Below are 20895 nucleotides of genomic sequence, written 5' to 3'. Positions count from 1 at the left end.
CTAGGTAAGGAGGAGCCTAAGGTGTGCCGTAATTATCTAGCTCTGATCCGATCAGCAAGCAACACAGGGGACAAAGGTCACCACTGTCCTCTTCCCTGGGGCCTGCCAGGTGGGACTCAGGGGTACCGGCTCACCAGACCATGTGGGAGCCCGTGTAGGGGAGACTGGCTCTCGGAGACAGAGTGAGCCCTCCACGCCCAGGGTAGAGAAGAGGGTTCAGGTCCCCGTTGTCACTTTCTCTCCCTGCCCCTGCCTCACCGGCAATTTTGACCAGCAACACAGGAAGAGAATAGTTTGGGTCCATGGGCAACTGCCTGTAACTCGGGGGAGGGGAGCGGGGGGGCAGGGGGAGAATGAGAGGAAATTTGGATCAGCTGGCCTCCTCGCTCCGGCGCCCCCACTTATAATCGTCAGCGGAGGTAGCAACGGCCGGGGTCACTGTGGCTCGTCGACTTTGAGTTAAAACCAAAATTCCCCACGCAGAGGCCCCACTGTCTCTGAGCACAGAGGTCTTCAGGGACCTGCCTCTCCCCTCACTGCCTGAAAACCTGCACTCGGCCGGCAGGGACGGCTGGCAGGGGCTGTCCCAGCAGCTGGTGACCTTCCCGGCCACCACGTCCACGGCTGCTGGTGGTACGCTCCGGATCCGCCCCACCTGGAGTCACCGCCGGTCTGAGCCAGCATGCCTTAGCCCCTGCCCACTGACAGAAGCAAACCTACAGCCACCTTTGAAACGCAGGGTCCTGGATACAAATGACAGGCTCGCCTGGCAGAAGCCCCTTGTCGCCATGGGAAGAGAAAGGCAGAGAGAGGAGGGCTCTTTAGCCTTCTGGGTTTCTGGCTGCTTCTCAATCAATCAGTGTCAGGTTTTCAACCTCAGAGCAGACTCCAGTGTGCAGACAGTTAAAGCCATGGGAGGCAGGTACAGGGGTCCGAGAACAGCGCACTTACAGTCCCTATACTCCCTCCCTACGACCCCAGGTCCTCCCTATAACCTTAGAGCCTCTCCCCAATCTAATAAAACTGCTCGTATTCACAGATGTCATCCTCCAAATTGTATGCCTCCAGCTACAAGAAGGCCCACAGATTACATACGTGGGGTCATTCTATAAGCAGCTGGAATTCAATGTCCGAAAAATTGACATGCCGTATACACATGTATATTTACGAGTGCAAACACCGTGCCAACAAGGTCATCTCAGTATGTCAGCCCACGTCCTTTCGAAAGAATGCTTTGCGGCTCTGGTGCCATAAGGCAGGGCCAGTGAATGAAGAACTGGTGGCCACGGTCCCTGAGGGGCCCACTCTTCAGCCAGGCCCACCTACGCCCTGCTCCCCAGGACCACCGCTGACTCTCCAGCTGCCAAGAAGCACACGGTGTCCCCTCCGGCTGGAATGTTTTCCCTCCTCCCCCTTAAAATCCAGCTCGTCCTTTGAATCCCGAGCAAAGTTTCCTCTTCCATGAAGCCGTCTCTCTCTGAGGAGCACCCCACCCACCCCCTGCCACCCCATGTTGGTCCCCATCACAGCACATTTGACCTGCCCTGTAGACAGTGGCTCCGATTTCCTCTCTAGGTCGTGGGCACCTCAAGAGCAGTACCCGTGAGCTTTCTGCACAGCACCGAGCACGGAGCGAGTGCTCGTTAAAGCGAGTTGACTTGATATGCACACGGTAAGCGCCTTCTGCTGGTTTTATCCCTGTCAGCAGAGGCTCTATCTAGTCTGGGGCTGTTCACATTCTGGGTGGGGAAGGACGGGCTAGGCTGGAGTAGGATCGGAGCTCATTTATTTGAAATTCTTTTCTCCTGCCATCAAGCAGCAAGTATTTTCCAATATTAAACACACACACACACACACACACACACACACACACACACACACTCGCACGCCCTAAATTCTAAAGCACTGAGTTCCCAAATAAGAGAAAGGGCCTGGAGGTGGAATGACCTTGGCAACTGCCCTTCTCTCTACCTGTTTCTTATTACAACACTTCTTTCTCATGCAGTCACTTATACCGAGATGTCCAGCCTCCAGCCGGCTTTTCGTATTCCTGATTAAGAATTGTATTTTTCCCAAGAAATTCATTTTGGTCCCCCGTCCAGAGACGCCAGAGGTGAAAATGGCGACCTACGCGGCTTCCCTCGCCTCTGCCCATGCCCCGTGCGTTCCAACGGGCGCCTCAAGGCTGCCCAGGTAGAAAGGGGCGATTGTCTTTGGCCCTCATGTCCAGCCTTACTCCTCCCATTCTGTGATGCCCCTCCTGCTCTTTGTGTTACCTCAAGTGCCTCGTGCCCCATATTCTTGGCTCCTGTCCCCAGAGAAGCCTATACTTGGATAGAGGCATGTTTACACGGATCCCTCGATGACAGGCAAAGTTTAATGAATTATACATCCCAATGTTAACGGCAGAGATTTAAGCCATAGGAATGAATCTCTAACTGTGGAATCCAGGCCTCACTAAGTCCCCCGGAAGAGGCATTCGGGCAAGCAAGGAGCATGCCTGATTAGGAATAGTCAAGCGATCGGGAGGACATGCTCCAGTTACCGGCCAAGACGTTCCGACCGCAGACACCAGGTGTGCGGCGAAGGCTGACCCCAGCTCGGGGCTAGCTTGTAGACGGCACAGCCGATGCTCGGCAGGCCCTGTCCCGGCCGCTTCTGCCCCCGGCGAGTCTTCTGCACCAGGCCCGGCAGCACCGTGCAGCAGGGGTCACCGTCCCCCTCCTCCTGGGGGCCGCCCGCCTCATCCACGCGGATTTTGAACTGGGGGTTGGTCCAGTAAGTGGCTGGAAGTCACCAGTTGGTGGTGGTTCCCCCATGGCGGATGAGGAGACAGGGAAGAATGAAATGAAAGGGAAGGAGCTTGATCATCCCAAGGGAAGGATAACTCTGGGCAAACTCTGCCTGGTAAGCAGCCGGGGCGAGTTTCCTTTACGAGGTGGGCGCGCAATTCCTCCCAGCTTCCTGCCCCACCCACACACCGAGACAGGCCCCGTGGCATTCAGACGCTTCACAAGGGTCCCTTTGATCAACAAGGAGCCCAGGCATGCTTCACCGGGAATATCCAAGGTCCCGCAGCCCCAGTTTACACGGGGCCCCCCTAGGAAGTGATTTCTAGGTCTTCCTAGAGAAATGGTAGACATCTCCTTGGTCTCGGCTCCTGGTCTATGAAGACAGACCCACCTCCTGGAAGAAGGAAGATCTCTGGGTAAGAAGCACATCCCTAGGACAGACGAGGACACAGTCCCGGCAGACTTGCTACCTAGGAGGCCTCTGCTCACAGGCGGTAAAGGCAGCCGCTCTCGTCCGTCTGATGGGTGTGTGTTCATCCTCTCAGAGGCCCCAGCCTCACACCACAGCCAGAAGCTGCCCTAATCGCTGATCCTCTGTCCATCCGCCCAGTTTGCCGCCCCCTGATGAGACACACCCCCTTCAAGAGTAAGTCACTTAATAATGCATGAGATGTAATAATTGGCAATTAAGGATGCCTGCCACGCCATCCACGGACTTTTAAACAAACTGCTTCATTTCGAAGATTACTTTTTAATAATCTCTCAAGAGAGTGACGGTCCTGGCGAAGGCACAGGGAGGCCAGTGGGTCATCCCAGGGCGCCCGGCAATTCTGTAACTGAAGAAGACGGGCCTGACAGGCATCGCCATGCGGGGGCCGTGACGATTTCCGGAACGGTGTGGGGGAGACAGAGGGGTGGGGAGGGGGCAGTTCTCACAGCTTCTCAATAAGGGTCCAACTTGGTGAAGTAACAAGGCACTCACGGGCGGCCGAAAGCCACTGATTATTATTTTTTTTTCTTGACAGTCAGACGATTTATTCAATTCCACCTTTATTCAATTCCCGATTCTTTTCCTTCTGGCACACGGGCATGGATTTTACAGCCAACTATGTGCAGATTCCAGCGGAGACAGAGATGATTCTGCAACCGTCTGGGCCTACGTCTGCACGGAGGCCAGGAGCCACCCATCTCCTCCCGACAGCTGCTTAGCGGCACAGATGTGACAGGGATTTGGCACGCACGGGCACCTTAGGCCAGCCCGCGGTTCTGAGCTCCCACAATGATCCGTGCAAATTTCCTACGCATTTTCTGAGAGCTCGCTAATGGCAAGCAGATTTTAATTTCTCCCGTGTGCAACGTGACTGCAATCTCTACATTTTTTTTTTGTTTGTTTGTTTGTTTTCTCCTCAACAGAAGTGGAGGATGAGAAGGAGCCATAAAAATAAATCCCGTTTGGATAACGCTCCCCGTGTACGAAGCATTTCTCAAGGTGGGTATTATCACTCCGTTTTGAGGGGTAGGAAACTATAGCTCAGGAAAAGGCCCATCCAGGGCCCCACAGCTGGGCAGCTGACGGTGGCAGGAAGGGACCTCACTTCTTTCTCCTCTGCTGGGCAGTCGGTCACCTCTCCCGCCAGAGTCGGGCGCCCTGGGAGGGCTGGTCACATCCCAGGCCTGCACTCGTGTGGAAACTTGTTACGACACCACTTCCTCTGCGCTGAGCATGGCCCTGAGATGAGCTCCGCGTCGGAAGAAAGTGGTGGCCCTGTCCCGTGCTTGCAGTCACCGTCAATCGACATGTCACCACGGACAGGGAGGGCGCATGGGCCTGGGGGGAGGGCAGTGGAGAGAGTGGGGGGGCTTTCCGTCCTTCTCCCGAGAGATGCGGGGTCGATCTGCTCAGAGCGTCTTCCTCCGGTGCTGCCTTGGCTGTTTCTTCCTAGGAGGAGCCTGGACACGTCTGTGTCAGTGACCTGCGGGGGGCGGGGGGGGGCTCCCACCTTTGTAAGATGAGGGTCAGGCCGGAGGCAGTGGTTAGCAGCAGACTCTCCCCGCCAGAAACTGGGCCCCAGTGACTCCCACGAGAGAAGGGAGTGGCCACTCACAGGCCCTGTGCATGGGCACCCCTGGCCCACGCGGCCGGGCACCCCCTCCACCCCCGCCACCTGTGACTCAGGTGCAAACACAAAGCAAAATGGCTGCTCTGATGGACGCAGTCACTCGAATGGGAGGTGAGGCGCCCGGGTTCTGCCAGCGCCCCGCCCCAGAGCTCAGCCCGACGGGCGCCCGTCAGCTGGGCGAGAGCACGAGGCCTTAGCGCAGGGCGCCAAGAACGTGGGCACTAAGGAGAAGCGCGCCCCTCGGGGCCGGGGGCACGCGGGTGAAGCGAGGACAGTTTGAACACACAGCAGCTGGAGAACGGTGTTCCTCCCGATCGGGCCCCAAACGAGGGGCTGCAGAGCCTGCCCCCCCACCTCGCTGCCCTGGTCCCCATGCCCCAGAGGGGGAGCAGGGCCTCGAGTGGTGCCCGGGAGCCAGAGGACACTGCTCGGAAATGAACCTGCGAGGACACCCGGCTCGGGGAGCACGAGCCGGGGGAGGCGGCCCGGGCAGCCCGTCCCCTCACCTGGGTGGTTCTGGCCGCCACCGGCCAGGCCGCCCCGCGTCCGGCGGCCGTTGAACAGGACCAGGCTCCACTTCTGCACCTCCTCGCTGCTCAGGGAGTCTGGGGACAGGCTGCAGATCTCCAGCCGTGAGAACTGCCTCAAGAAATCCGAAAAGGACATCCTGGGACAGAGAGGCCGGAGGGCTGTCCGTCAGGGGGGCTGGGCCGGGCGGGTAAGGGACACTGTGCCTCCAGGGCACAGATGAGCGCCCCGATTTTCCACAGCCCCCCGATACAGACACTCAGGGACTGCCGTCCCCTCTCCTCACTGGGACGAGTATCTCCCGTCTTACTAGAGAGCCCGCCTTGCATATCCCACCAGCCGAGCAAAGAGAACGAACCATAAACTGGAAGGGACCCCCCCAAGGTAACCCGAACAAAGCCCCTGCCCCAGGTCCGGTTACACCTGCACGCTCTAAGCCACGTCGCGTTCAGGGGTGTCCCGATTATCTTCCTTAGCCCACCCACGAAGGAAGCTATCCTGTTTTGATGATAAGCTAAATCTTAGATTAAAGAAATAGGGGTGAGCTCAGACACGGAGAGGGAGGAGGACAGGCCGTGGCCGCATCTCCGTGGCGGGCCCGAGGTCGCGGCCACGACGCTTCCGACACCCCGAGACGCAGGCGCAGGATCACACGAAGGCAGAGCGGGGAGCAGAACGAAGCGCCCCTGGCCGGGACCCGCGGCGCGTGTCGGGAACAGCCAGCGATACGCCACCCTCCGCCCGAACTGGGGGCGAACCGGCAGCGGAGCGCCGGACCGGGCTCTCACCAAAACTCCCCGTCCTCTGCTCTCCTGCCCAGCTCTGCCTGCCGCCTGGGGTCAATGGAGTTCCACTCCGGTGCACTGCGAAAAAAGTCGTAAGCTGTATTTTTTTATTATTATTATTATTATTATATTTATTTTAAAATAATAAAATTTAAACTTTATTTTTATTTTTCAAATGAAACAGACGCGGCTGTTCCTGTAGGGTTAGTTGCAATGCAAGCTGTTCCCCACAGCTAAACTTCCCCCAAAAGGCCAGAAATGGAATAACGGGGGTGGGGGATGGGGAAGGCTGGGGGTGAGGTGGGGGGTGGGGAGGCACAGTGTGGGGCGGGGACAGAGGCGGGGGTCATGGACCCCACGGTCACTGGTGGGGGGGCGGCCCTGACGTGGGGCAGGAACATTGTGCCGTGGCCTTGCCCTAAATGCACTCTCCAGGCAAACTTTACATTTTTAATGAGGATCCAGGGCCCCCGATCCCGAGGCAGAGAGAGCCGATGCGGGAAGGCCCGTCACAGACCAGCTCACACACCAGTATCAATTGCTAAGCTGTCATTCTGGCTTATCCATCAGTCTGGGGCGAAGCTATTATGAGAGAGACTGACCATCTCTGGGCGGGAGGCCACGGCCCGCTGCCTGAGCCTGCGAGAATGACAACGAGGCCCTTTTCACGGCAACTTCACTGCAGTAATGTCGCCCTGCGAGGCCACCTGCTGGTGGCCTTTCTGTGACAATGCCCACAAGCTTTGTTCAAGTGTCATCTCCAGCTACCTGACCTTTACAAACTCAGGTGTTCCTGAAACATTCACGCAATGTCTAAATAGCTAAGCAATACCAAGATCCGTCGTATGTAAAAATCTCTTTCCTGAACGCTTTCGGCGAAACCTGAACCCCTCCTCTTCCCTGCTTCAAAGCTGGGGCGCACCCAACCCAGCCACTGAGAGCCCCAAGGGATCCCGCAGGAGCGCTCCCAGAGCCTCTTCAATTCCCTGAAACATTAATTGGATCAGAACCACATCTTAAAAGGTACCAGTTGTAAACAAAGACTAAGGGACAAGTTGGAGAATTCTAAATCTGACCTAAACCCTCAGATGATTTAAATATATATATATATATATATATATATATATATATATATATATATATATATAGACATTGGGCTGAGCCTGGAGTACTTACCTCAGGGGCCAACGCCCTCCACCCCAACAGACAATATGTAAACTCTCCAGGCTGGTCGCCACCTCCCACCCTTGAACCTGTCCCTCAGCCTGTTAAACACCAGGTGGCAACAGGGAAAAGAGAGGAAGTCAAAGAATCCCTTTGGGCAGCTTGGTAAACAGCCGTTGATTCAAATGGCCAAAACTTAGGGTTTCAATGTCACTCGGTCACGACAGTTTTGGGGGCAGCTGGCGGAATTGGAGTTTGGGGTTTTGCTCAATCTTAGGCCGTCGAATAAAAAAACCTGCAGCACAGGAGGCCGATTCGGGGCCCGACGGACACGTGTCGTGTCTCTCCGTGAAGGGAAATGTTGCACCGTGAAGGGAAATGTTGCAGAGCCGAGCTGTTTAAATGTAACAAAGTTCCCTTCGAAAGCCTCAGCGGCGTTGTGCCCGTGGGGCACCCGCGAGTTTTAAGGACACACTGGAAGGGAGGGTGGTTCTTAGGACCATCCCAGGTCTGGAGGCTCTCGATCGATGACGCTGGCGAATTCTACTTCCTTTCCCAGGGTCAACCTGCCACCCCCAAGCCGGCGGCTGTCACTAGGAAGCAACTGCTCCGTGCCTTCGACACCTGCCCGCAACACGGCACCGCGTGGCGGCCACCGCGGGAGGCCACAGCTTCCGGTCGCCGTCTCAGACTGACTGCCTCTCGCCAGCGGAGAGGCCGGCCCGAGAAGAGCCTGGCTGTCATTAAGGCCTTTACGGGCAAAGATCAATACCTGCCCCGTCACGGGCCCCCAGGGAGAATGCCCGCCACTCCGTCCGTCACTGCCTGCTGCGGCCGGTTGGCTCCCGGGATAGAGCTTAAACGTTTTCAAGTGTCGTTTCCTCTTGGCGCGGAGAGTTCGGCCTTTGTCGGAGCGACCGGGGTTTGTGGGGCGGAAAGAATCCAATTGCGAGTGATCGATCTCACCTTTGGACCACCACGGCGTGGCAGGCAGGAAACAGGCAAACCCTTCGGCCCTGAGCGAAACGCGGCGAAGCTGCCAAACTCGCAAATGCCAGCGGCGGTCCCCGAGCAGAGACTCCAGCTGGGCGGCCTTTCCTAGCCCGGGACCACTGACCGCCCTTTTTCCGAACGGGCCGTGTAATCTGCGGCCAGAAGGCGCCGCCGGACTCACTATACCGTCGGCACCGTCGTTACTGTGTGTTTCACGTGACGCCTTCCCGCCGAGGGAGGCAAGGATGGGGGGGTGGGGGGGGGGGGCGACACCTACTTGTCACTCCAGGCTCCCGTCCACTCCACTTCGCCCCACGGGTTCCTGAGTCTGATCAGCTGCTCCACACGGCCACGGAGATCCACCTGCAAGATCCACGAGCGGCCGCGCTGGGCCCTCCGGCTGCCCCCCCGCCGCCGTCCGCGCCTCCGAGGACTCGCGTTCTGTTTTTCCGATGCCCCTGAACCACCACACTTGTGTTTGCTTGTAATGTGTGTTTTCGGGCCTTGAGCAATGGCTCTATTTTTTTCACAATTTGATGGAGTCCAGCACAAAAACAAGTTTATGTCTGCTTTAGCTTGGATTTAGATGGTTATAGTTGACTCCGCTCTTGATATACGAGACGTAATGATAATAAATGCCCTCCCAAGAAATACTAACGGCACGGCGGTGAGCCTTTATTGAGCGCGCGTTATGGACTAGGCACAGGGCTAAGCATTTCAAGTGGGCTATTGCCTCATTTAAACCTCGAGACAATCCTGTGAGCTGGGTACTGCTATTATCCAGCTCCAAAATCGGTGACTTGGTGGTGCTAACTGATTCGAGGTTACCTAGTTAGTAAGTGGTAGACGGAGGACGGGCACCTGGGCGGCCCACGTCCAGAGCCCGCACTCACGAATCCGTACACACTGCCTTCCCCTGCTTTCGGAGCAGTGGCTATGAGCCCGAATGCCTGCACGTGCAAACGCCCACACAGGTGCCATGACTCGTGGCGGCGTGTGTGCCTTACTCCCCGTCAGAGCTTCTGTCATGTCCCGGCCCAATGTTTACACATATGCCTATTTGAGAATTGATGGTTAAAGAGCGTATTCATGAAATGCAAACACAGGTAATGAACATCCGTGCCATCTTAATATATCACGAGAGCTGAGACACCTACTGCATTTCCCTTTTTGCCTTGGCCATCAGGAAACCCAAAGCAAAATTAATTTCTCAGTTGTTACACTGCCTTTAGCCTAGATGGCTGTATTTTGCCTTGGTTGTATGGTCTTACTGTATCTATGCTTCTCATCGTAAACCACCTCAGAGCCTTTTTAGGTGTAGGCAGAATATAGTAAATAAAAATGAAAACCGCAGCCCACACTTTGGTTTTTGGGTTGAAGAGTGAGGAATCCCTGTGTCCTTCCCGTGATCCTACCCCACCCTGAAAGGCAGCGATATCGCCTCTTCCTCCTCCCAGCTACATCTCAGAGGAGAGCCTGCGTCTAGTCAGAAGCCACGGAGCTACAGCTCCGAGCGGCTCCGTGCCCACCCCTGGGCGAGTGTCAGCCAGGCCCCCCCGAGGCCAGCGAAAGCTGACTGCCGTGTGTGGTGGTAGGGGCTCCGTGCGGCCAGGGGGAGCCGGCCCCGCGGCCGGGCAGGGCGACTCGGCGGTGACCCCCTCTCCTCTTCTCAGGAATGCTCTGGGCTTATGGCAACATCACCACTTATTCTCCTCACCCGCCCGCCCCCCGCCGCCCCGGTTTACCTCCTCGATTCTGGTGATGGAGTACGCGTGACCCTTAACCAGCTTCTGGCTGGTGACAGCTTCGGTTTCGGCTGCACTGGAGACCTGGGTTGAGAAGAGGGTCCCCTTAGGGTGGCAGGCCCTGACCTTGGTGGGGCTGGTCCTACAGTGCTTTCCAAGGACACAATACCCAGCCACGGAGGGCCCGGCACAGGGCAGCAACGGAGCTCAGGGAAACAGAGCATCTCCGTTCGACCCCTCTTTAATTAGGCGCGCTGCTCCGGGCAGGGTGCCGTGTGTGTGGCCGCCAAGCCTGGAATCTGATTACCAGCCTTCTAAATGTCACGGGAAACTGGGAAGACATTTATTCTCCAAGAGCGACCCCATGGTGCCTGCAGAAGACCGATTACCCGTGACGGCGGCTCGGGACGGGGCCCGTTTCAGGCCTGATTCCACGAGCGGGCTTCCCAATCACCCTTCCTGTTGTACGGGCTCCCTACCCATGCTCCACCTCACATCTCCACTGAAAACACTCAGACCCTGCCAGGGTTTTCAGAAACATGTCGTTCACGTGTCTGAGGTCACTAGGTGGGGGCAGTAGAGGGACAAAGAGCAGGTGAGGGGCAGGACTCTCGACTCCATGCCACCTGGGCCCTCCACACAGACGACGCCCGGGACAGGGCATGGCCCCGGTTTCAGAACCTCCTCCCTTTCCTCCAGAGACCTCGAAGTCATGAGGTGTTTCTGATCATCGTATTAGTTTTCCAAAATCCCGAGATTGCTTAGCAAAAAGGCAGAGCAAACACAAGGCTAGGATCCGGGGATCAAGGTTACATTCTTAGGGCAGGTCCCAGAGGGGCTCAACGATGAGGGGAAATCGGGGCTCCTGCAATGAGCCCCAGCCCAGTTCTCACCCACTAATTAGGTCTTAACCAGCTCCACGTGCTGGGGACCACCATGTCACTATAGACTTGCCCAGTGAGACCCAGATTCTGCTCTGGCCCAAAGCCTTCCCAGGCCCCTCGCCCCTGTCCAGCACCTCCCCCTACCCCACATGGGGAGGGGGAGCGGAGGAAAGCCGTCTCGGCTCACGTCGATGGAGCAGGCCAGCAGAGACCCCGCACGGAGGGCCTTCCGGACGATCTGATACAGACTGGCTGGTGGCTTCCTCAGGTCGTAAAACTCAGAGATGCCACCCGTGAAGTCCTCAAACCCCTCCACTGTGGACCCTCCGGCGAGAGCCTCGTAAGAACCATTAAGCCTGTTGGAAAAGAAAGAAAGTGTGCATCAGCCACGGCCAAGAGCAACCCCACGGAGGGGGCCACGTGGGTCGGGGCAGGGCCGATGCCAGGACTTGGTGTGGTCCAGAAGGCAAAGGAGGGCCCTTGGCGGACTCCGCTGTGGGCGAGGAAAGCCATCAGGCCGCGGTTTCACGTGGCCAGCCCTGCGCTTTGCCAGGCACCGTTCTCAGACCACCTCTCGCCAGGAAAAAGTGGCCGCTCCTGAAAAAAAGTAAAATGCAGCCTGTCCAGAGCCGACCCCGGCTTCTTGGGTTTCGGGGGTGGATAGGAAGGAGGGTGACCCTCTCTTGAGGCCGAGGGGCGCCCCTCAAGGTTTGCTGTGGGAACAGGACTGCAGAGAAACTGAGGTTGCAGAAAAGAAGGCGCCAAACATCAAAGGCCAGTGAGAAGAACGGCTCTTGAACAAAGGGTCGATAGGCTTTGCCGAGTTCAGCATCTAAGTACTTTGGTTTTCTGCTTCTTCTTCACAATTCTTTTAAAAATTCACATGGACCTAAGGAGTTCCCTTGGGGGGCGGGGGGGTGAAGGAGGAGAAAGCTGAGGTGCCAAGGGGCTGAGGCTTGACCCCCACGCGCACGTTCACGTGGAAGAGAGCAGAGCGTTTCAACCTCTAACCCGCTTTTCTGTCTCTCTTCGTTACTGACGGAGACAGCGCATGGGGGTCCGGGTGCCGGGAAAGACCTGGGCATGGCGCCCTGAGTCTGGGGCAGGGGCAAGTGGGTTCCCCCAGGAAGACCGTGGGGTGTCGTGGCTCCTGAGGGTCCCCACTCACTTGGCGTAGGCCTTCTCCAGCAGGGCGCCCCAGAACTCGCTCCCGTCCGCCGAGTGCACGAAGAGCAGCTCCCCGGCCCTGGTGGGCAGCCGGTCGTCCACCACCACCTCCACCCACTCGCCGCGCTGCCAGAACTGCGGGCGGCAAACACGGCGGCTGCTCGAGGGAGGAGCCGGTGGGCGCAGCCAGGCTCCTCGGAGGCCCTCGGGTGGCGCCTGAAGCTCAGTGTAGTGGAGTCTAAGCTCCAAGCAGGATCTGCGTCTTACTTCTCCGTCCACACAGGAGGGACCAGAGAAAGCCAGAAACAGCGCATCCAGGGTCTGAGTTTGTGGATGAGAAAACGTGCCCGGCACCACGCAGCGGTGACAGTGGGTGACTCAGATCCACATCTCATGACACTCTCAAGCGCTGTCTTTGAGGCCATGAGGCCCGGGGGAGACAGGAGGGGGATGGACGTGTGGATGAGCGGATGGACGCATTAGAGCAGTGGCTCTCAAACTCAAGCGGTCCTCACACTCAGAATCACGTGGAGGGACCGTCAAACACGGGCTTCTGGCCCCGACGCCCACCTCTGATTCAGTAGATCTGGGGGGTAGCGGGGGGGGGGACCCGAGAGTGTGGAAAGCAGTGTCAGGGGCCGTGAGCAAAGCACCGAACCTGAAAATGAAAGATTCCCGCATAGTTCTTCTGGAAGTCCTGGTCCCGGGGCACCACGCGGTGAAGCAGCCCGTCGTTCAAGGTGAGGGAGGCCATGGCGGCCAGAAGCCAGCAGTCACCTGTGCCAGGTCACGGAGGACACACGCTGGTCAGGCGGGGCCCGCAGGGCCCATGTCGCCCTGCTCCCTTCTAAGCCAGATGGCCAGGCTCCCTTCCCCCCTTGTCTGACGGTCACGGGCAGCCCTCAGCTCCTGCCGCCTTATTGGAAGTCGTGACCTCAGATCGAAAGTTCTCGGCTCCTCCCTATTGCCCCTGAACGCCGACCAGTTTGCATCTCCTAAACACTCAAGCAACAAAGTATAAAATGAAAGAAAGAAAAAAAAAGAAACAAGAATCAGACTCTTGTTCTCATTAGCAACTCTGATAAAATATTGGGTTGGGGGGAATATCAAATCGGTTGGTCCAGCCCAGGATGTGTGTGTGCGCGTGCGTGTATGTGCATGTGTGTGCCTGTGTATGCATGTGTGCATGTGTGTGCGTGCATGTATGTGTGTGCTCATGCATGTTCGTGTGTGTGCGTGCATGCGTGTGTGTGCCTGCGTGTGTGCATGCATGTGCATGTGTGCGTGTGTGTGCCTGTGTGCATGTGCGTGCGTGCATGCATGCATGCATGTGTGCGAGTATGTGTGTGTGCCTGTGTGTGAGCCTGTGTGTGTGCATGCATGCGCGTGTGTGTGCCTGTGTGTGCACATGCGTGTCCATGCATGTGTGCACATGTGTGCACGTGTGTGTACGTGCGTGCATGTGTGTGTGTGCCTGCATGTGCGCTCTTTGCCCTGCGTGACTTTGGATGACGGGAAGTCGGCTCTCCGTGTGGATTTAGAAAACTGCCCTCCTGTGTTTCAGAGGCTCGCCATGACAGCCTTGACGCCTCACTGCTTATAATACTCTTATCGATTAGCATTACCTCATCATAATTTGAAGCAGAAGAAATAAAAGTCGAGAGAGTTTAAACGTTCTAGGGCTTGGTAATGGACGCTTTCGAGACCCAAGTAAATGCAGAAGCAGACGGAAGCCCCCTTTCTACGCGAGGCGGGACCTGCCAGGCCTGGGACCCTGCGCGGCGCCTCCTCAGAAGGCACCGTCGCCCCTCGCGGTGCTGACCTCGGCAGGCTGCGCACGGGCCTCGAACACCCCACGCTCACCTGCCCATCCTGGGTGGGCCTAGCACCCGGAGCTCGGTGTCAGCTTCCCTGACACCCATTTTTACGCTCATCCCACACCAGTCTCTGAGATCCCAACTTCCTGTGTGTGCCTCTCACGGTATGAAAAAGCAGATCGTTCGCTGGCCCCGTGGCTGCCTCTCCCCAGCGTCACAGCGGAGCCCGACCTCCAGGAGTCTCCGGTTTGATGAACAGGTTTCTCTCTCCCATTCGTTCAGCCCAAACGGCTCCCAAATCCCGCCTGTGTGTCTCAGCCTTCCCCTTTCCCCTACAGAAGAATCCGAATCTCTCACTGTATCTTCACATGGAAGCCCCGTCCACCTTTCAGAGACCCCGCGAGGGCCGCGTCTCGCTCCACATTTCAACACCATGGCCAGCGTCACATACATAGTGCAGGCTGTGAACACTCAGGTCGCCTGAGCGAGCAGGAAGTAAACCGGGGCCCGGGACCCACCTCTAAGGACCTGCCGTCTGCTCTGAACGGCTCCATCGCCAGGTGGTCCTGAGAGCCCTTTGCTCGACCTGCCCTTCTCTCTCCCAACCGAGAGAGGTGCATGTTTGCCCCCAGATTAATTCCTCTCCCCAGCCAGCCTCGTATCCTCTTCCTCCCCCCCTCCCTCTCTCTCCCTCCCTCTCTCTCTCTCTCTCTCTCTCTCTCTCTCACACACACACACACGCGGCAACCCTTCCCGCGCCCGCTCGTGCCAGGTTCCACGTCACGGACAGAGGCCACCCTCCCGGTGGCAGCCGAGGGCAGCGGGGGTGCGGCGGGCAGTCCTCGGTTTCATTGCTCCTCGTTAAAGAAGACTCGAGGCGGGCAGCATCTCGTTAAAAGGCAACTTCCAACGAGCGAATAAAATGACAAAGCATCTCCTCCCCCCACCCCCGCCCCCGGTCTTCCCGTTAACACCTGTGATCACGGCGTTCCTCTGCTCGGGAACCTTCGACTTCCTCCGCTGCTTAATAATAAAATAACGCAAAACAAAAACGAACGGGCCGTCCAGACCTTTACGGCATGCCTCCGCCCCACGTCTCCGGCCCTCCCTCCCATCCCATGCCCACCGGGACTCTGATCGCCAGTCAAACTCAGATGTGCACGAAGCAGGCCCCGGTCCTCCCACGGCCACGCGCTTGTTCATTTGTCCCCTCTGCTTGCAAAGTGCTCACCGCGACACCACCTGGTGAATCCCTCGCCTCCTCCACGGAGCCTTCCCTGATGCCCCCCACTCTCCACCTACAAGCCGCCCCTTTTCCTTGAGTTTCCTAACGACCTTAGTTATACGTCTCTGTGCGCTGACCTCAAGCTGCCGCAGACCGTGGTCGCCAGCTGGGCTGGACTCAGAGCTCCGTCGTGCAGCAGCTGCTTGGCGGGCTTCCAGTCCCCATCGCTGCCCGGCCTCGGCGCCCCGTGCCCTCCCTCCCCAGAGCGCCCGGCTGCACTCGAGCCCCCGCTCCTCTCCACTCTCCTCCCGCAGAGCGAGGATGTGGATCCTTCTGTCTCGGGATCCGCGGCAGAAGGCTGACACATAGCAGGGGCTCCTTCAGTGTTCGGTGAAGAAGAATACATAAGCGAGTCACTAAGTGAATGAATGAACCATATTTTGTCCTTGAGAAAATCCCCAACAGGACCTGATGCGCGTTGGCACCTGAATCTCCCCTGGCATGTGGGGAGGTGGAGCCCAACCAGGGCATGCGTGAGGCTGACAGAGCCCACCTCCTCCGCCAAGGTCACGGGCCCTTTGCCTCCGAAGCGCTGGGCAGAGGGAGGGAACAGGAGGGGACCACCAGGGACACAGACCTCTGGGGAGTGGACAGGGTGAGGGGTCAGCAACCCTCCGCGAGGCAGGTGGCCTCTCCCAGATGAGTGAGAGCAGGTGCACGGCCGGCAGGCACGGCGGGGCATCACCTGCCTCTTCTGATAGGGACGTCCTTGCTCTCGGCCTCACATGCTTCCAGCGGCAGCCTGCCCAAGACGCTCCTTAGACATCATGGTTCCAGGCACGGAAACAGAATGCCGCTCAGCTACTGACATCGAATAAGGCTGCCCAGCTGGAGGCGAGTTTAGTTTTCTCTTCATCTGCTTCACGCCTGACGTTGCGCGGGCCCTGCCTGGCTCCCGTGGCAGGCACCGGGCTCCGAGGAGACGCAGGGCGAGCGCGGGCTCTCGGATGCCTGCCAGCGACAGCGACCACGTGAGGTGCGAACGTGTTGTCCCGGCAGGGAAGCTCTTCCTCGGGGACGGAGCCCCCCTCAGAGGGCCCTCCTGGGAGCGCTGACATTTCTTCTGTTGCTTAAACTGTTTCAGGAGCTTGTTTTGGGGACGAGTCTTGAAGCGTCTTGGCACATTGCTTGGGTTCTTCTCAGTGAGGGCACAGCTTTGAAATTCGAGCATAGTGTTGATTTTCAAAAGCAGCCAAGAGGCTCTTGGATCCAAGTTGAGTAGTGAATAAAGTGGACCAAAAAGCTGGGAAATGACCTTAATGGACGAGTCCCTCCTCCCCAGCCACCTGCAGAGAGGGCTGGTCATGAGTGAGAGTTTTGTCCGGCCAGGGAGCTGGCAGAGGTGGAGGGTGGGTGGGGGGGTCCTTTGGGGTCCCTGAGTTCATGGGAAGTCGGGGAACAACCTGAGCTTTTACTCCCTACTCTTGAGTCAGGTTATATATGTAATGGGTTTCATATTTATTAAACTAATAAACTAATAATGATCCGCCAGCACCTCCCACCCTTGGCATCGGTCGGCTTCGGGGCTTCCCTTAGACAGACAGACCTCAATCACCACAATGAAGCCATCGCTCTGCTGTCAGGGGAAGTTTTACATCAATCAAGGAACAATAACCCTGAGTCGGGCTTTGTTACAAAAGAAATCTTCGAATTCACAAATTCCCTCTGCATATCGTAATTGAAGCTTGGCGGTCTGAACAGATAGTGTTATCACAGGCCACGGGCAGCAAGAACTCAGGCTGTAACCTGGGAACTTCTCAAACGCCGGGGGAGGAAGTGGAGATGCTCTGGCTGCCGAGAGAAGGAGCCAGGAGGGAAAGAGAGAGGAAGTATCGGACATTGGAACCCCTTCCCCGCCGTGAAGTCAGCCAGTGCGGGAGCAGAAACGATGGTTTTAGACCCCAGGAGAAAGCCAAAGCAGAGAGGACTACATGTCCCCGAGAGGACCGGGGACTCTGGGAGCAGAGAACGGAGAGACAAGGCGCACGATGCGGACACACACGCCCCCAGACTGTGTCACGGAGGGCCGGGAGGACGGGCAGTCAGCCCGACGGCCGAGGCCACGGTGACTGTGCACTCGGGAACTGTGCGTGGCATGTCGGCACCCGCCGAGTGGGCCTGGGTCGGCCAGGGGAGGTCCGCTAGACCCAGACGGTACCCAGAGAACGGACCACAGAACACGTCAGTCACGACTCCGGGAGACCAGCCAGAACCCAGCGGACAGCACCGGTCACACAAGGTCCCGCTGGCCCCGGTCCCATAGACCAGAAGACATATGGCCTTGCTTGTAGCCAGGCACCATCTGGGACCTTTAAGAAGCAAGAAATCACCGAAGCGATTGCATGAGAAACGTTTGTCCAAAAGAGAGGAAAACCTGAAACAGGCGGAGGCGGAAACACTTTTAATTGGCTCGTTTGTGTTTCCCTCCCACTCAGGGTCAGTGGGAACCCCAGCTGCCCAGCGAGCTGAGAAGAGTCCAGGAAAAACAAAAAAATGCCATGCCGAGGGCACATCTGAATGTCGTGCAGGGGTTTTGACCCTGCTAAGACGAGCCTGTTTCCTAAGACTCCGCCTTCGACAGGCGGTCGCGGCCGAGGCGTCCTCCCCCTGCTCTTTGCTGTAAGGCTGCTCTCCGGGCCTCACGCGGGCGCTATGCCAGCTCTGCGCCTCGAGGCCGCCCTCCCTCCCTGCCTGCTGTTGGCGAACTTGCCCTTCCAGCCCTCGGCGTTTAATTCCTCCTTTTCGATGCATTAAAACCCTCGCGCACACTGGTGGGTATTTTTGCTCTGCTGACAATTCCCATCTCTCTGGCCAGACTGGAAGCTCACGAGAGGCGGGCAGGGGGCCTCACTGTCTCACAGACCCCAGCGTAAAACGCTTACTTAAGAAATCATGTCGGGGGTCTACGGCCATGCCGCCCTGAATGTGCCTGATCCTGTCTGATCTCGGAAGCTAAGCAGGGTTGGGCCTGGTTAGTACTTGGGTGGGAGACCATCTAGGAAGACCAGGTGCTATAGGCCAGAAGGAAGGAAGGAAGGAAGGAAGGAAGGAAGGAAGGAAGGAAGGAAGGAAGGAAGGAAGGAAGGAAGACAGGAAGACAAAGACAAAGACAAAGACAAAGGAAAAGAAAGAAAAATCATGTCAGCATGAATATGTCGGGAAGGATTTGAACATTCACACCCTGGAGGGAAGTTCTGTGCCTACCCTGGCAGCCTCCACGGAATTAAGAAAGTGGCGAGCCATGGAGGAAAAGATGAGTAACTGGCTTTCCAGAAAAATCCCTCAGGTCCCCTGTGGCCTCAATAAATAAAGTACGAGCAGCCACCAGCATGACGCCAGCAGTGGACACCGGCAGAAGGCCAAGGCAGGGACCGGGCGGGCCCACCACGCCTCAGCAGCACCGCCAGCTGGCACGCAAGGACCAGCCGGGCCGGTCCCCCAGCGCCACCTTGGAGACAAGGAGGTCAGAGGAACGTGGAAGGCGAGCCAGTTATGTGAAAGGGTGTGAGTCACGCCTAAAAAGACTGTTTCAATGACTGATTGCACGAAGTTTTCAATGGAATTGGGCTCGCTTGAGTTCCTGACTTCGCCAGACAGAGCCCGGCACCTTCTCCGAGCCCATAGATGTACTTCGGTTTAATGCACTTTGCACGTCTGGAGGTTGCCTATGATAAATCCTGCTAAATCCTGAAGCGGTTTAATCCAATGGTTTCTGGGCGGGGTGAGTTCCTACAAGACGAAGATGAGGGGAAAATGCACTCCAGGCTCAACCCTTCATCCTCCACGAGTTTCCGTGAAATCGCATAAGGAGAGTGACTTCCTGTGTTTGAATGTCCAGGCTGAACACCAGGTCCAGCGGGCATGTAATCCCTACCTTCCCGATGAGCAGAGCTGAGGCTCTCAGCAGCTAAGTGACCTCCCAAGGTCAGCCAGGCAGCGTCAGAGCTAAGACGAGTCAGTCCCACAAGACGAAGAGCCCTTCCCATGTGTTCCAGAGCCCTCAGAAGCTGAAGCAAACAGGACCGTCGCCATTGGAAATATACGCCCTGGACCTCCAGGCAAGATGAACAAGAAGCTTCAGGAACCTTCTCTGCTCCCCTCCAACCGCACACGGCCTCTCATCAGCCCCTCCACATCCTCGCTTTGCACTGACCTTCACCCCCTGCTCCCCGCCCCACGCCTCGGTCGGGGGTGTTTGTTCACCCTCCGACCTCCCTCATGTAATAATAGCATCTGCTCACGTTGCAATAACATGAAACAGTTGCTAATTCTGAGAGTTGTGGGGAAGATAAAAACGAGATAATAGGTGTAAAGTGCTTAGTCAGCTTAGTGCCTGCCACACAGAACGCCTTCGATAAACCCCCTTCTTATTAACCAGAAACACAGGGGATCCCAAACAAGTGGCTCGGCGAACATTCATTGAGCATCTACTACTCTGTAAGAAACATGGCGCTGGGAAGTTGCCGGTACAGCTCTCTCCGCGTTTCCCTGTAAGTCTGGTCTGCGGGGCGGGCCTCGCCACCTCGCTCCCGCCCCCCCCGCCTCGCCCCCCGTTTTCTCTCTCAGGCTTCCACGCCACACGTAGCTCAGTTGCTCACGCCTGAGAGTTGTTTTAGTTCCTTTTCCTTCGCTCCCCTCCTATCCGCTTGACTCCTAAATGCTTTTGTATTAGTTCCTAAATAGCTCCCAAAGCCGGCCCCTCCCCTCTGACACCCCTGCCATGCTTTGCTGTCTCTCCCCCTGGGACTACGAGGGACCCTCTTAGCCCAAATATTCATTAACCACGAGCCGTAATGAGGAGGTTGCGGAAAGAAGCAAACGTGTCGCGATGTGAAAATATTCACGCGTTTGCACTTGAAACATCCTCCGCACTTAGGCAAGTAGCTATTCCCTCCCTGGATCACACCAGTCTCATGAAAATGGAAATGCGAAATGGTTGCAAAGTGACACTGAACATTTGGCTAAACTCGCAGGATTTCACGAAATTAGTGGAGGCGACATCGGAGACCTGCCCAAGGAGAATCTGGCGGAGCTGAAGCAGGTGCAGCTGAGGACAAGGAAACACACTCGGCTCAAGGCAGGATTGACACTCGCCAAGGGAGTTGTTTGAGCACCGAAGGATTGAAAGAGGACCTCCGGGAAAAGCGATGTTGTCTCTGAATGTTTTCTTAATGATGCTTCGATGCTTCGAAAGTCAGGCAGGAAGTCGAGGGAGGGTTTTGCATGCTGCCGCCTGGCAATTTTTTCAGGAAACGTCCAGCCCTCGAAATGTCAATGATCAGTTCTTTCCTTGTTCTAAGATTTTGCATGGAGAGCCACAATTATTACATAAGTACTGTGAAATCTGTGAAAAATTCTTTCATAATTTTCCGTAGCCTTTTTCGAAGTCACGCACCCCTCAAACCTTTTGAGGATCGACTAGAAACACGGGCTCCCGTCCGACTCCTGGCGGCCCTCCTCCAAAGACCGCGAAGGTTTCCTGTGCTGTTTCCATTCTTCCCGCTGCAGCAAGTCCGGCTGAACACGACCCTGCTAGGGGACCGTCCATGCTTCCCCACTGCCCTTAGGAATGAAGTCCGAAGTCCCCCGCCCAGCGCCAAGGGCCGCCCGATCCG

The 20895-nt window shown here is 57.0% G+C and overlaps 1 protein-coding gene and 1 non-coding gene across 12 annotated transcripts in view; one reads left to right on the top strand and one right to left on the bottom strand.

The window, feature by feature from the left end:
* Nucleotides 1-2345: 2345 nt before the first annotated feature.
* Nucleotides 2346-20895, bottom strand: part of LOC107498985 (calpain-8) — a 41965-nt gene continuing 23415 nt past the window's right edge. For 7 of the 11 annotated variants that reach the window (XM_036235429.1, XM_036235424.1, XM_036235425.1 and 4 more), the window contains 8 exons: nucleotides 12837-12955; nucleotides 12180-12313; nucleotides 11199-11367; nucleotides 10128-10211; nucleotides 8660-8745; nucleotides 6229-6303; nucleotides 5419-5579; nucleotides 2346-4792 (listed from right to left, as the gene is read on the bottom strand). In XM_036235429.1, the coding sequence (XP_036091322.1) occupies nucleotides 4758-4792; nucleotides 5419-5579; nucleotides 6229-6303; nucleotides 8660-8745; nucleotides 10128-10211; nucleotides 11199-11367; nucleotides 12180-12313; nucleotides 12837-12955 (863 nt within the window). In that variant the 3' untranslated portion in view covers nucleotides 2346-4757. Of the gene's footprint in view, nucleotides 4793-5418; nucleotides 5580-6228; nucleotides 6304-8382; nucleotides 8406-8659; nucleotides 8746-10127; nucleotides 10212-11155; nucleotides 11368-12179; nucleotides 12314-12836; nucleotides 12956-20895 lie in introns of those variants that run through there. The other 4 variants (XM_036235423.1, XM_036235422.1, XR_004955403.1 and 1 more) reach the window with 4 other exon arrangements.
* On the top strand, nucleotides 18182-18300 carry LOC118613483. Its single transcript, XR_004955492.1, has one exon. It is a non-coding gene; the product is annotated as a 5S ribosomal RNA (ribosomal RNA).

Source organism: Rousettus aegyptiacus, unplaced genomic scaffold (assembly GCF_014176215.1).
Source record: "Rousettus aegyptiacus isolate mRouAeg1 unplaced genomic scaffold, mRouAeg1.p scaffold_m13_p_18, whole genome shotgun sequence".
NCBI classification, from domain to species: domain Eukaryota; kingdom Metazoa; phylum Chordata; class Mammalia; order Chiroptera; family Pteropodidae; genus Rousettus; species Rousettus aegyptiacus.
Note: the sequence above shows the minus strand (reverse complement) of the source record. Positions and strands in the feature narration are given on the sequence as shown.